Genomic DNA, 14,082 nt, shown 5'->3' with positions numbered 1-14,082 from the left:
ATATACAGCTTTAAATATTTAAGTGTGCATGAATGTGTGTTTGTGTTTATGTGTGTGTGTGAGAGAGAGAGAGAGAGAGTAAACAGCTTAATGGAACCAAGCGGATTTCATAATGGAAAAGGCCACCGTTTGTGTAGCACGACACAGTGTTGCTGTGATGTGGATTACTGAGGTCACTTTAAAGCAAAATCAAACCCAAAATCAACTTAAAGGATAATTCACTTATAAAAGATCTGACACTCAGAGGCATCTTTGGCCTGACAGTCATTTAATAAGCAGGTGAAAGTGGAACATATGTCCCGCTTCTCTGTTTATCACTGCTGAAACATCAACCATAAATGACAACTGTAACATGTTTCATAATTCACACTCAAATCATCCTAAAACTCCTTAAATCAAATGCAACAGCTAAGCTAAATGAGGATGATGGTTTTGAAGCGTTTTGCAGTCAGCTGAGTATTAATGCTGACTATATTTGATGATGTTTCAATAGCTATTCCCCCAAATTTCCAGTTTTAAGTAGTTTATTTGGCCTCGAGCCAAAGCACCATTTAAGTGTCACGTGAAAGAGTAGAATTATCCAATGAGCTGATGGGGCTGGAGTGGGGAGGTGTCTGTGGCGACCATTTTCTTCTATCCATGCAAAGTGCCGCTTGTTTTTGAGTCCTTTGGGCTGCTTGCATTTCTTCCCCAAATTTCATAAATGTGTGCATCCATCCCTTAGCCCATAAGTCTTACATGACACCAGGAATTTTGGGCCCCACGAAAATAAATAAATTAATTAATTACATTGGGCCCCATCACCACAGGCTGTGTGTATAGATACGGTTGTCATTTAACAGCCATAATTTAATCTACATGAAGGCTTCTGACTGGATTATTTTAATATTGCCTGTAGCTGTAATGCAGGCTGAGTTAGGCCACTCAATGCTTCAAACTGTCCAGCATCCAGTACACTCTGTCACAGGCCACAATTCTTTCATAATGATCGTTATGTGGCAAAATAATCAGAGTTTGGATTCCTGTAGTTAAAGAAATAGAAAATGGTGTTCTTTGTAAAAGTAAAAAGAGCAAGAGGAAGTTAAAAACCCACACAGTCTGTGCAATGATGCTAACTGGAACGTCATTTCAGGCAATGTTGTTCACCCTCTTCGGTGGGATGGGGGCGGCAGGGCTGCTGCTGACTCATTAGCTGTTGTTTAGTCGGGTAGGAGGACAACTGATTTAATATGAATATGTTGCTAAAAATGTCCTGCACTGGTTAAATGTAGGGTAAGAGTGGAGTGGAAAGGAGTGGAATTAAGCTTCTTTCACTGTGGACAGTAAGCTAGCAGGCTAATTTCTATCATTCAGACCTTTCTCTGAGAAAAAGTGCGTCACACTCTGCCTCTGTGTTCTCTCCTTTCTTTTTTGAAAACCAGATGTTCTTTTAGCGTTAGGAAGCATGATGACTAGCTTATTTCTCCCAGCCCGGCTTAGCACAACTGCTGACTGCTAGCATGCACCAACAGGTGAGTGTGGATATCTAACCTTGCCTGCCAAAAACAAGTAAAGGCAAAGATTGTTAATGATCTCACTATATTTGAATAAATATTGTATTGATACTCAAGGTTTGATAATTAAATATTCAACAATTTTTTTTGGGCCCACTGTCATTTGCCTTTTGGAATTAAACAACCTTTACAACAGAGCTGACGCAAAATAGACTATGAGAGGTGCCAAGACCTGCCCTCCTCTGCTTCTGATTGGCCAGTAAAATGAGTTAGTTTGCGAGTGGGAGCAGCGTTTCTCTTATTCTAATAGTAGCCGAACTCTACAAGAAGAAGGAAGACTCTCAACAGGTCCCCAAGTGTATTTTTCTCTCACAGCCGCGTGCCGTACTCCGGTAATCTGGCACTGTGCTGCAATACTTTAATCCCTGGTTTACTCTTTACTCTGCTTCCTCTCTCCTCTTCTGTTGGAGTTGATTTCTGCATGGAAGTCTCATCCTGTAAAGCAGGATTGTTTCAGCAGCAGCGGGCTCATGAGAGGCCCAGACTGTGCAGATAAGCGCATCTGCCATTACCGGGTCCCTCCTTCAGACCTATTAGGTCTTGCGAGGACTTCAAACACCAATTTGTTCTGCAAATAGCCCATTCAATTTGTGCCTGCCAAAGAGAGACACCTCTCTCCCTCTCTGCTGTAATTGAATGTTCAAAGGGACATTTTCCTTTATTTCTGTCAGGTATTAAAGTGATGAATAGCAAACGGTCATTTGGAAAAGAAAGAGAGGACACATGTTTGTCCATTTTCAGTTTGATGCTCATCATGTGCCTTGATGCTTGCTACTCCAGGCTGAATGACGGCCCTGCAAGAGTCTTAATAGAGGTTTTTCAATGGTAACATATCCACTGATGAGGCTTTTCTCATGAAAAATAAATTCTTAGGCACTTAGTGAGTGGGACCTTGTAGTAATTATGTAATTCACCTATAAAAAAAAAATAAGGAACTCAAAAGCAACATTGCTATAGAGATGCTTCTCAGATTCTTAAACTTCACAATGAATTTACAGAGGCTTTTAAATCTTCAATATTTTTATTAATTAAATACACCATACTGGAGAAAATGTCTCGGAAAATATCACAAATAAATTTCTCTTTCATTCCGCATTTATATGATGGTGATGATCTCTACATTACTGACTATGAGCAATTTTTTTTTTCAGTTTGCCATGGGTTCAGGGAGAGGGAGGACTGGAGCTGAGTGCAGAGAGGTTGGATGTACTGTAGCCACGCCTGGACAACAACATTTACATGCATACTGTACATACATGGTAGTTTTTTACAAATACACCAAGTGTGGTCATGATTTGTTTTCCACAAAAAAAAGCCACTGATTTTTTTTTTTTTAAACCCCATCTTTGTGTGTATATATATATATATGTGTATATACATACACACACACACACACACACACACGTGTGTGGTTTTGTGTGTGTGTGTGTGTGTGTGTGTATATATACCACCAAAGGGAAAAAAAATAACATAAAACACATCCCCCCTTTGACAACATTTAAAATATATAAAGTGGAAACACCATGTTGCTGGGAAAAGGATAGAAAAGGAGGAGAGGAAAAATAAAAAGGTCCTGGTTTTCCCCAAAACGTCCTTAAACAAATATGCAGAGTTGAAAAGCCTGCATCTCTTTAACCTCATTAGTCCTTTTATTGTTCCCTCAATTCAGTCACAACATCCTCTTAAGTGTTATTTAATTTTCTCTTCCAGAAGAGTCCCCTTTGATTCTGATCGGTTTCCGGTCTTTTTAATTCCAAGGTCATGGAGTCCTCAGTGTCCTGATTCAGGTGCGGTAAGTGCAAGTATCCACCCATATTTGAGGAAAAGCCAAGGTTGACAGCTGACTGTTGGGTATGGGTTACAGAAATAAAAGTCAGGTTACTGGCAAGATGGGTAGAGGATTCCTTTAGGGCAAAGGGCCTGGGAGCACAGCTAAAAGGCTGGGGTGTCGCTGATCCACGGTGTCTCAGGTGACAATGAGTAAGGGCTAAAATGAAGGCACACATCCTGCTTCCTGTACAGCTCCCACTTAACACACCTGGATAGTGAGACAAAAAAAAAAGAAAAAAAAAGAAGAATTTTTGGGGGGAGCATCATTAAGGGCATCAGTTCACAAAATGCCATTAATGTTTCACCCTGATAAATCAACTTTCCACCAGCTTCATCAGTGTTTAATTTATTGATCAGCCAAGCTTTGAAAACCATCTGGTGTCCTATTTACTTTGCATTAACTTAAAAGTGCATTCATGAAGCGATTCTCTTTGGTATAATTAGAACCACGCTCTAACATAACTGCAGGAGGTGTTCAGTCCTGTGAAACAGAAAAATGCAGGGGAGTAAAGACAATTATCTCTCTTGGTTCCACCAACATCCAACTTATTTCATCTTTTTTTTCCCCTCTTTTTGATTCTAAGGGGCGATTTACTTTTCCCTTCATCCCTCAAATCACTAGGAGGGCTTCAGTCTATTAGTAACTGCAAACTCCTACTTGGGGGCTAATTAAAGTGACTGACGCTGGGAGGGTCTCACTCCCCTGGGTCAAAGCAGCTCTGTATGAGAGAGGTAATTTGTCTGCTCTGAACAAAGATATTAGGAAGAAGCTGGAAAGAAAGCTTAATAAATGAGCATCAAATATCCTACACCATGAACGTAGGCAATACCAATTATGCCACAGAAAAAACACACATAATCAAAACAATGGTCAGTAGATAACCCAGTGTTTCCGTACTATTTTCTCCTTTTCTAAACCAGCCATTGGTTCCATACTCAATTTATGTTGCTGTATTCAGGATACATGAGGTATATTGATTTTAGGAGCTGTTATCCTGCTGGTGGTTGGGTTGAGGATGTCCAACTTCTGCTTTAGCAAAAAGAAATGAGACCGTCTGATGAAGAGCTCCAGCAGCATGATAATTCTCCCTATTTCACTCACTGAAATAACAAAAGCATCCTGAGACTGTTTCCACTGAGCGATGTGTCTTTGTTTATTTAATAATTCTCTCTGCTATAATTAAAGCACCGGGGCCAATATTCAGATTGCATTTTAGCATCAATAATTCAGCAGTTTTCACTACAATTGATGTTAGTGCATAAATAAACAATGAGGCCTCATATTTACTATGCCAGCCGTGCTACAAGAGACATTGGGGGTGGGAATAAGGACTTAAACAGACATTTAAAATTAAGTTAGATAATGCAACAGCTTTCAATTTAAATGTGAGGAGCTCTAAGAGCTCTAAGAGCTGATTTGTAAAAGTGACAAGCCCCTAAAATGCCTGTGACGTGGAGAGTGGAAGGGATGGGTGCGGGGGGGGGGGGCTTAATGGTGTTCTACCTCTCCTCTACTCACAAAACCACTCAAGGTGAAATGCCTTCTCCCAACAATATAATTCCTCTTTCAGTCAGACTCTGACACACTCCAAACACCTCCCATATCTCTCTCAGTGCTGTGTGTGCAGACAAGGTATCAATAAAGCTCCTTGTTGTGAGGCAAAAATGATTATATCTCCTGCGGGCAGAATGAAGCTATCCTGAAGAATGAAGTTATCCTTCATATATGATTAGGCCTTCTGTTTTGCTTTCACTGGAGGCATCAAGATCAAATCAGGGAAAGCCATGATGACAGCTTTCATGATTTACTAGCTGCTGCAGCTTGCTTTCTGTGTTCAACCTTAGGTCCTAGATATATATTTTTTGGCCTCAGAGTAATAACTTTGCCAAGGTAATCCCAGTCTTGTTGATAGAGAGGTCAAATACTGCTTTAAACACTCTGTATTAACAGCAATGAGTCATTTTTCAGCACAATTGGAAGACTGGCCTGGGACAGCGAATGAATTCGAGACAAATCAAAATATGTGTACGCTCATAATAAACTGAGTGTGAGGACAGCGCTACCAAAAAAAAAAAAAAAAAAAAATCACATGTTTTGTGCTGACGGTTAATACAGATTTCCAGAGTGCGTAGTCCTCCAACAAGAATGATGGAAAAATCCATTGGCTGTCTAAAAATAAAATTCATCTCTGCTATGTAAGATTTAATATCTGCTACATGCCTTGCAGTGGAGCTGAATCGACAACATCAATATAAACAGTGAAAAATGTTGACTTGAAAATTACAGATGTTTTTCTTTTCCTGCTAATGACTCCAGCTGACTGATGACAACCTTTTACTGACTTCTCCTTTACTTTGAAGTCATCAAACTGCCCATTCTGTTAGAAATTAGACCACAAAAGACTCTGGAGCACTCTCCGCCATCAGAGAGACACAATCGAATTTCATTGGTGCAGCAACAACAAAGTCAAGGGGAGGAAGGTGGAGACTTACCTTTTGGTCGGGGAGCAGCGGGTTCGTCTGCAGTGAACTCAAATGGCCGTTGATGAGTGCTGTGGGTCTGTCGTGTTCACAGAACAGGCTGCCGTTGATGTAGTGGAACCGGTCTCCAGGGACGAGCCGGTTCCGGCAGGTGGAACATGTGAAACACTGGAGGGGGGGGGAGGAAAAAAAGTGATGACAGTACCCCTGACAACCGTAAGGCCAAGCTCAAACCTATTACATAATAACACCTTCGAGCAAACACACGTGTTGATAAATCAACTCATTGTTTTAATTTTGCAATGTAATAATTTTCCCCCATGTTGTCGTTTTGAAGTAAAATTATTTGAAACAATAATGAAAAAAAAAAAAAAACGAAGATTTTCTTTAATGATTTGGAAATCGAATGAATGAACCGAATGGAAATTCCCTCTATACTAGAACTTTGGAATTCTTTCATTTCCAAGAGGACAAAGCTCAAAATTGATCATTTCAATTCAATGCAACTTTTTTAATCCCTCGTGCCGATGTCGACATTAGCTCGCCACCAAAAAAAATCTATATTTATATACAATTGTAAATAAAAAAGATGCAATTAATCCCAAAACAACAAACAAATGTGTTACAAGCTTAAAACCGTGTGCAGATTGATCATTCACAATTTCTTCAGTTCAAAGTTTCACATAGGAAATTTAAGTTTACCTTGAGATGGTACACATTGCCCTGTGCCCTCATTACCAGTTCGCTGGCTGGAATGGACTGGCCACAAGCGCTGCAGGCTCCACTGTTTCCAAATAATCTGAGAAAAGGAAAGACAAAGAAAAAAACAAACATTACTATGGAACCTCTGTATGCATCTGCATAGATTTAGTCTGCTGTAATGCACTGTGGCATCTACACTTCTGTCTGCTGAGTGTGTGACTGAATAAAAACTATATTTAGTACTAAGTTCACTGTTCCCCTGCTCCATTTCTACGGTGCAGCGAAAACACATGGGAGATGAGAGAGAGGAGAAAAACACAAAATCATCACAGTATCAACAGAAAAATTGATCCTCAACCACTCTGCTCTCCACAAACATCTAACACTGAAACTGCATATTACTTATGGTGCACATTTTTTGCAACGTAATAATAACCTGGAACATAAGCAATCAGGACCTAAGAGGATTTGATTGTACATCCAGGCGGAGACATAGTGCTTTTGCCATTAGGACTCCTGTGAATGCTCTGTCAGTGCTGTGTTTCCATTAGAAACCCGTAGCTACTCGGGTTGATATATAATGTGCATGGGTTAACCTTTTCAATCATGGTGTCAACACTTTAGATTTGCTTCTGCTCATCTCTTTCGTCCCTAACCTTCTCTCTCTCTCTCTCTCTCTTTCTCTCTCTCTCTGCCGCTTGATAATGAAATGCTTGCTCCAGCTTCCCTTCTATCTTCCTTCTGAGTCCACAATTTAGATTACTTCATCTCGGTGAGCAGCAAACTGAATGAAATTTCGATTTGAGCAGAAAGTAATTTACTGGGATCTGGACCCATTTGTCATCATATCTCACCGGGTGTTTGCTCTATCACTGCACTTTTCCTAAGCAATCAAATAAGACCACGGCATCTGACATACTCCACAGAGAAGGGGGAGTGAGGAAGAGAGGGATGGAGAAAGAAAGGGATAGGGGGAATGGTTAACATTGCTGTGTGTACATGAGATAAAGTTGTTTGGTAAAAGGAAAAAAATAACAAGAAAAGAAACAAAAAGGAACGTTTTTTTATTTTTTTTTCCAGTTAAAACTTTGAGGGCAATTTTATTAGAAGTATTTAATCAATTCGTGCTGAGACAGAGCAAAGGAATGAATTCTTCCACCATCCCAACCATAACCTAAGCATTTGTTAGATATATTGACGGACAAACAAGCCCAAGCTCTTTGCAAAGGGACACAGAAATGGCTTTCAATAAGACAGCCTCAGCAGAAGCAAATTTTGTCTTGGCATCATTTGGAAAGGCTCCATCAAAACTCAATTTCAGAAACTAATTAACTGGAGACTGTCGTCACAACACTGCCAATTCTCTGCTTTCACTGGGACAAGCATGGAAGCAGAAATGAACATATAGGCATTGCTTTAAGAGAAGCTAAACTAAACTTCTCTTACAAAAACTATTTCTGCACGTCAAAGCTGCCTCATTGTGAAACTCAAACTTTGCAAAAATTAAAAACATGTTCCTCGTGTTCATGTTGTACTTTTTTTTCCTCAAAGAGTTTCCACTGTGTGATTACTTTAGAGCTTTGTTTGGTGTCATGTCCAACGAAGACCATAGGACAGCCTCACTGTAGCCTTTTTTAATTTTCACCAGTGTGGAACCTACAGCAGTTTGATTATTTTTACCAAGGGTTAGCACTTGATAGTATTTGATTTAAGGAGCCAAAGCCTTTAGGTGCTCAATTAAGCTGCTATATCAGTTTGAACTTGGGCTCTAATGGCCTCTTCTGCTAGTGAACTACAGCGCAGAGGTGAAGTAGACACCCCGGGTCAGTATAATTAAGGCCAAGGGACTCTTTAATTGCAATGACACATCTGGTTTCTGGCTTTTTTCCTCCTAAAACACAATGGTTCTTACTACCCTGCTGCAAGATGGATTCACTTTGATTTATCTGTTTTCTTTCCCCCCGTGGATCTGATTTTGCTACAACCAACCACATCTGATTAAATTAAATAACACACACACAAAAAAAAAAAACAACACATTTAGAGCCGTCTGTCGTCTATATAGGCAATGACTATTGGATTTCATTTCAGCACTGACTGCCAGGTGAAATATAGCATGGCTTGCTGCTAGGCTGTCTGGTAAATGCAGACCTCATTCACCAAGGCCTTTGAGTAGGGTAAAATTACCCCACAACAATGATTTCTGCAACACAGTCCATTAAAAATGCCTCTCTACATCAGCAGCCAAAGCACCTTAAAAGCACTAGGCCATATTGATACTGAAGCGGGGCTTTGCATAATGGCAAGAGCTGCATTAGAGAAAAGGGTGGAGGGGCTGGGGACAGGGTGGGGAGAGGTGGGGAGATTGCAAGGATGAGGGAGGTTGCGTGTGGATCTGTGTTGTGTATGTGCATGTGTTTTGGGACAAGGGAGGTGGGGAGGTGGGGATGGTGGTGGTGACGGCGGTGGGGGATCAGCCAAATTACACTTGGTTAATTCAGAGTAACAGATCTGGCCCCAAGTGAATTGAAGGCCTTGAATTAATTCTGTTATGACAAATCAAGATAAACGTTTCCCCTAAATTGCATGCGATTTAATTAATTTCTGAGATCCCAGTTTTTTCCTGGCGTAATAGTTCACATTCTCTTGTGCTGTCATAGTGCTTGAGTGGGCAGACTTCAAAGTGATATTAAATAACCAACTATTAGATTTACCTCACACGTTCTATTGGAAAAGTGCCATTTAATTACCTAGGCTTATTCAATTAAGGGGACAGCATTCTCCCTGAATCCAGCAGCCACAAGTAAATTAATTCTCCCTCTACTAGCAGCCCACAGAAATAATATCACCTCGAGCTTAAAGCGACATGATCCCTGCTGTAAATGCAACTTTGGCTTCAAGTTTGACATTGAGGCTTTTGGTAGTAGCTGCATGAAAAGCAGAGATGGTGTTGGTCCAGCAATGTCTGTGTATATTCCTACTTGATGAGAGATGGGTATCATCCTAGACAGTCCACATCATTTTATACATTTTGACTGTCCTCAAATCAAATGAGCATTTTCATATAAATAAAGGTTTGGGGCAAAAGTTGGAAATATGTCATATGGACGGTGTAGTAATCTAATATAAACTGACTCTGCCCCTTTAAGATGAAAGGGGAAAAAACAGCAGCAAATGGCCTTCACAATAATCCCTCTTCTCTATCTGTCTTTCTCTCTTGCTCTCTCTCAAAAGCCAATTTGGTTAATTAAATGTTTTGTTTGCAGTGTGGCTCTCATTCATTTCGGACACGTCATTGGGAGCGGATACAAGCCAGGGACCAGATCTCATTAGATAAAACCCATCAGGACTAAAGGAAATGGAGGGGGACTATAATTAAAGCATTTAATTGTGTAGACTCACTGTCAGATGTTTTTTTCCCCTTGCTCCTATCTTTATCTCTACAGAGATCTCATGGTTCCATAATATGCGTTTTAGCCCTTCCACCAAGCATGCTCTCATTACAAGTGGAAAGGTGTAGCCACATTTCCCCCCTTCCAATTTTAATTACGTTATAGTCCCATTATGAATGAAGTAGCCCATTGACTTCCTCATCCTTTTTATGAGGTGGGTGTGAGAGTGCACAGGCACACTTTAGATTTTGAATTATCTGCAGATTTAACAGCAGTGTTGCATGTTGAGTGTAACATAGGTCCATCCTTTCAATTATTGAAGCAGAAGAAATAAAGGGTGTCCAAACTAATTATATCGATTTACAAATATTTTCAACTTTAAAGTATTAATATGAAAACGAATAAGGGAATAATAGTTGTAACAGTTAAGTAATAGGCTTTGTAAGTATTTGAACTTAATTTGGTTGAGTGTTCCAGCACACCTATTAGAATATTTCAAATATCTCTCTTCACTAACTTAATTGTGCTTTTCTGTTATGTAAAAAAATAATAATTAGAAAATCGTACCCAAACCAAACGACGCGCATGTGTCTTGCAAAACAAACATAAAATTCCTATAAGACCGATTTTCTGTCCTGGATTACAATGAAAAGCAAACAACATAGACACGTAGATGGCTTGCAGAACAACTGTTTTGCTTTGCGCTTAGTCAACATGCCAGCATGTTTGACCTTGTTTGGGGTAATAGAGGGAAACCTCAACCAGAATACTTTGGTGAGCACTGATGACATTGCTACAATTTGAGACACATGTTGTGTAGAAATAAATCCAACCATGCAATGATCTTGACTGGTCATTGCATGACCAGTCAAATTCATCGTTAATTTAGCCTAATTTTTTTATTTTTTTTTTAAACTTGAATTAATGGACAATCACAAACAATATCAAGAACTTACTAACTAACTTTGTGTGTGTGTTATGAGATCTTTTTCTCACCTGATATAATCGTTTCTACAGAGGATCATGCCACTTTTTGTATAGCACGATGTGCCGATTTCGCCAAGCTGAGCCTGACAGCAGGAGCACTTGAGGCACCGGCTGTGCCAGTAGCTGTCCATGGTGTAAAGGAGGAAGCGGTCTGCAATTTTACCCCCACACCCTGCACACCGCTTCCAAGACAGAGAACCTGTGCCCACCGGTGGTGGCTGGCTATTGCCTCCGGGATTCACCATTGTCCCTAAAACACAAACAAACAGAGGAGGTGATGTTGACAGTCAGTTAAACATGTCACAGCCAGAAGGTTCCAGTTGAAATTTTTAACAAATGAGTATTGCTTTGTACACATTGGGGTCAGGACCTTACATGGATCACAGATAATATTGCAGGCTAATATAATCAACTGAACAACACTCCACTTTTTAATTTGTCAATAATCAAGTGAATTGAAGATTACAGCCACTTGAACTTCTTGTTGCATCTGCGTGGTCATTGAGCAGCTGCAGACAGCAAATTATACCAAAGCACAATAGCTGATCTCATTAGGGGACAGTTCCGAATCCAGCTCTGCAACGAGAGCCACGAGTCATTTAGTGAACTAATCTGCCCTTGATCTCTGTCTCATCCCCATGCATTGGACCTCTCATGATGAATGTCTGCTTAATGATAATACCAGGGGCCAAATGAACAATTAGGGAACTCAGGCTTTTGTTGAGCTGTCCTAAGAAATTCTATACAACACAATACCTCAGCACACAATCCTATACTCTACTGCAGTTTAAATAGCTGGGAGGTGGGGTTTTTTTTCTAAAACACAAAGGAATAGACCTCAATATGTTGGCTCAATGTTTACCAACACCTGATACTTGTTAGGTCTCTTACTTGAGCGACGGATATGACCTGTTATAAAACAATATCTAAGAGCACCCTGATGTACCACAGACTTGCTATAATATAAGTGTCCTAACTTAATGAAACGCTGGCATTTGTTTCACCTACAAAATTAGTGAGGGTTAGTTAGGGTAAATGTAATCCTGTCCAAATTGGTCCAGCAGACTACTTGGGCAGATAAAGCCAAATCTTTGTCGAAAGGCAGGTAGGCTAATTAGGGGAGTGGGGGGGGGGGGGCGCGCACACACACACACACACACACACACAGAAGCATTCAGTAAGCCCATTAGCGATGGCTCTTAGGGACAAACCACAGCCTACCTTAGTGCTGATTAAATCTAAAAGGAGATGAATCAAAAAGCCAGCCTGAAAGTGACTCCCTGGATAAACAAGACGGACCATCGTCAAGTTTCATTCAGGAGAGGAGTTTCTCTTTTTTTTTTTTTTTTTTTTTTTCCCCCACTGAGGGATGGAGAGGACAGGAGGGGAAAGGGAAGGAGAGGAGGAGGAGAGGGAGGGGGGTGGCTTTTAACTTAAATGGGCTAACTCAAGTAATTACACGGACAGGCAATTTGGGCTCAGAGACCAAGTCATGGAAATAGGAGAGAGAGAGAGAGAGAGGACAGAAAAACAGGCAGCCATGTGCTAAAAATGTCCTACCGAGGACTGCTCCTTTTTAATGGAAAATAAAAGAAATGTGGCATCACACCGCTGTTATCGTGCTACAGCGATAAAGAAAGAAAGAAAATGTTTAAAGTAGACCTTTAAGAGTCTCACATGCTGTTAAAATATCACACAAGAAGAGACGAAAAAACTAGCTATAATTAGAAAGAAATGGAAAAATGCATTTAAGGAGTCGCCATGCAAACACAACACCAACAAACACCCACCTCGTTTGTCTCTTTTGAGCGTAATGGCTGTAAAGTTATTGACTTGTCGGGTGAAGAGGTGAACAGGTAGGATACAACAGTACCCCCCCCCAAAAAAAAAGTACAGGTAAAAAAACAACAACAACAACAAAAAAAAAAAAAAAAAACCGACACACTATCGCGCGCGGTCGGCCTCCGGCTCCGCGCGACAGCGAACCTCAGCGAAGGGCTCGTGCTCGTGTAATAGCTGGCAGCGAGCGGAGCGCCGAGCAAATGGAGTTATCAGATAGTATTTCCACCGGACTGCTCCCGTTTTACGGCGGCCGCTTTAGTGCTCTTTCTTTTCGCCGGAACAAAAGAAGTCCATTGCGAGACGTAAATACGGATCTACGCGTGCCGCAATGTCCTCCCCGAAGAAGAGAAGTGCGTGTTTTGGCGAATTGGACGGGGAGGCGGCGGAGGGGGGGGAGAGGTAAATCAGGAGGCTGGCAGAGAGAGACGCTGTGTCTGACCGTCCTCTGATCTGGTCTCCGGGTCCCGTTAGCTGCTTGTTCTACATGTGTCGCTGACAAGAAGAAACCTCCAGCGGAAAAAAAAAGAAAAAACACCCTTTTAGCTTCGTGACGAAGGTGCCGCCTCGACCAATCAGCGCGCGGTCGATTTAAGAGAAATAATAAATCCAGCCAATCAGGGCGAGGAGAGATTGAATCGGACACGGTGAGACGGATGGAAACGGGCGGGGGGGTGTCGGTGGAACCGGACCTGAGAGGTGCGAAACAAACCGAAAAGAGGTGATTGTCGAAAAATGAAAAATACAGAGAAAGACACTCAGACAAACATTGACAGTTTCGAGAAGCTGCTAAGTATAAAGGAAGAGCCATATTAAAAAAAATATTTTTTTCATCCGTACTGTTTTAGAAAATTGCAGCGAGTTTAATTGCATTTATTAGATTTAATCGTTTGCACCATTCCTAAAAGTGGATTCTGTGTGTGTCGTTTTTTAAAACTGATAATGCTTTCCCTTATCTCTGCTCCGGGCGGACAGGACAAAACATTTGTTTTAAATACAACCTGCATGGCAACATCCATTCGGCCGCATTCATCTCACGTCTGAGTTTAATTAGTTGACATTCAGTAACTACTTAGTTTACCGAGGATGACTTCAACCTCTGGGAAATATCAAGGCCTAATAGCTGCGTAGTGGCGCCATCGTCTGTCACTGGAAATAATCGCAGGGAAGCCTGCTGTCGTTAACAACCTCATTAAGCCTCAGGTCGTTGGTTTCAGCACCTATTAAGACTAATTTGCAAGACCTCCATTTGGCTGAGATCATTTAATTAATTCAATCTTAGAGTTTTAGTTTTCCAC

General features: G+C 40.9%; 1 protein-coding gene across 1 annotated transcript; it reads right to left on the bottom strand.

Moving 5' to 3' along the window:
* Positions 1-2,967: 2,967 nt before the first annotated feature.
* Positions 2,968-13,274, bottom strand: lmo4b (LIM domain only 4b). Its single transcript, XM_029500940.1, has 5 exons — positions 12,736-13,274; positions 10,955-11,195; positions 6,567-6,663; positions 5,877-6,032; positions 2,968-3,591 (listed from the first exon to the last, which is right to left on the bottom strand). The coding sequence occupies exons 2-5, from the start codon at positions 11,188-11,190 to the stop codon at positions 3,583-3,585; spliced, it is 498 nt and encodes a 165-aa protein (XP_029356800.1). The 5' UTR covers positions 11,191-11,195; positions 12,736-13,274; the 3' UTR covers positions 2,968-3,582.
* Positions 13,275-14,082: the final 808 nt, after the last annotated feature.

Source organism: Echeneis naucrates, chromosome 4 (genome assembly GCF_900963305.1).
Source record: "Echeneis naucrates chromosome 4, fEcheNa1.1, whole genome shotgun sequence".
Lineage (NCBI taxonomy): Eukaryota > Metazoa > Chordata > Actinopteri > Carangiformes > Echeneidae > Echeneis > Echeneis naucrates.
The sequence above is the reverse complement of the archived record's forward strand: the minus strand, read 5'-3'. Positions and strand labels throughout refer to the sequence as shown.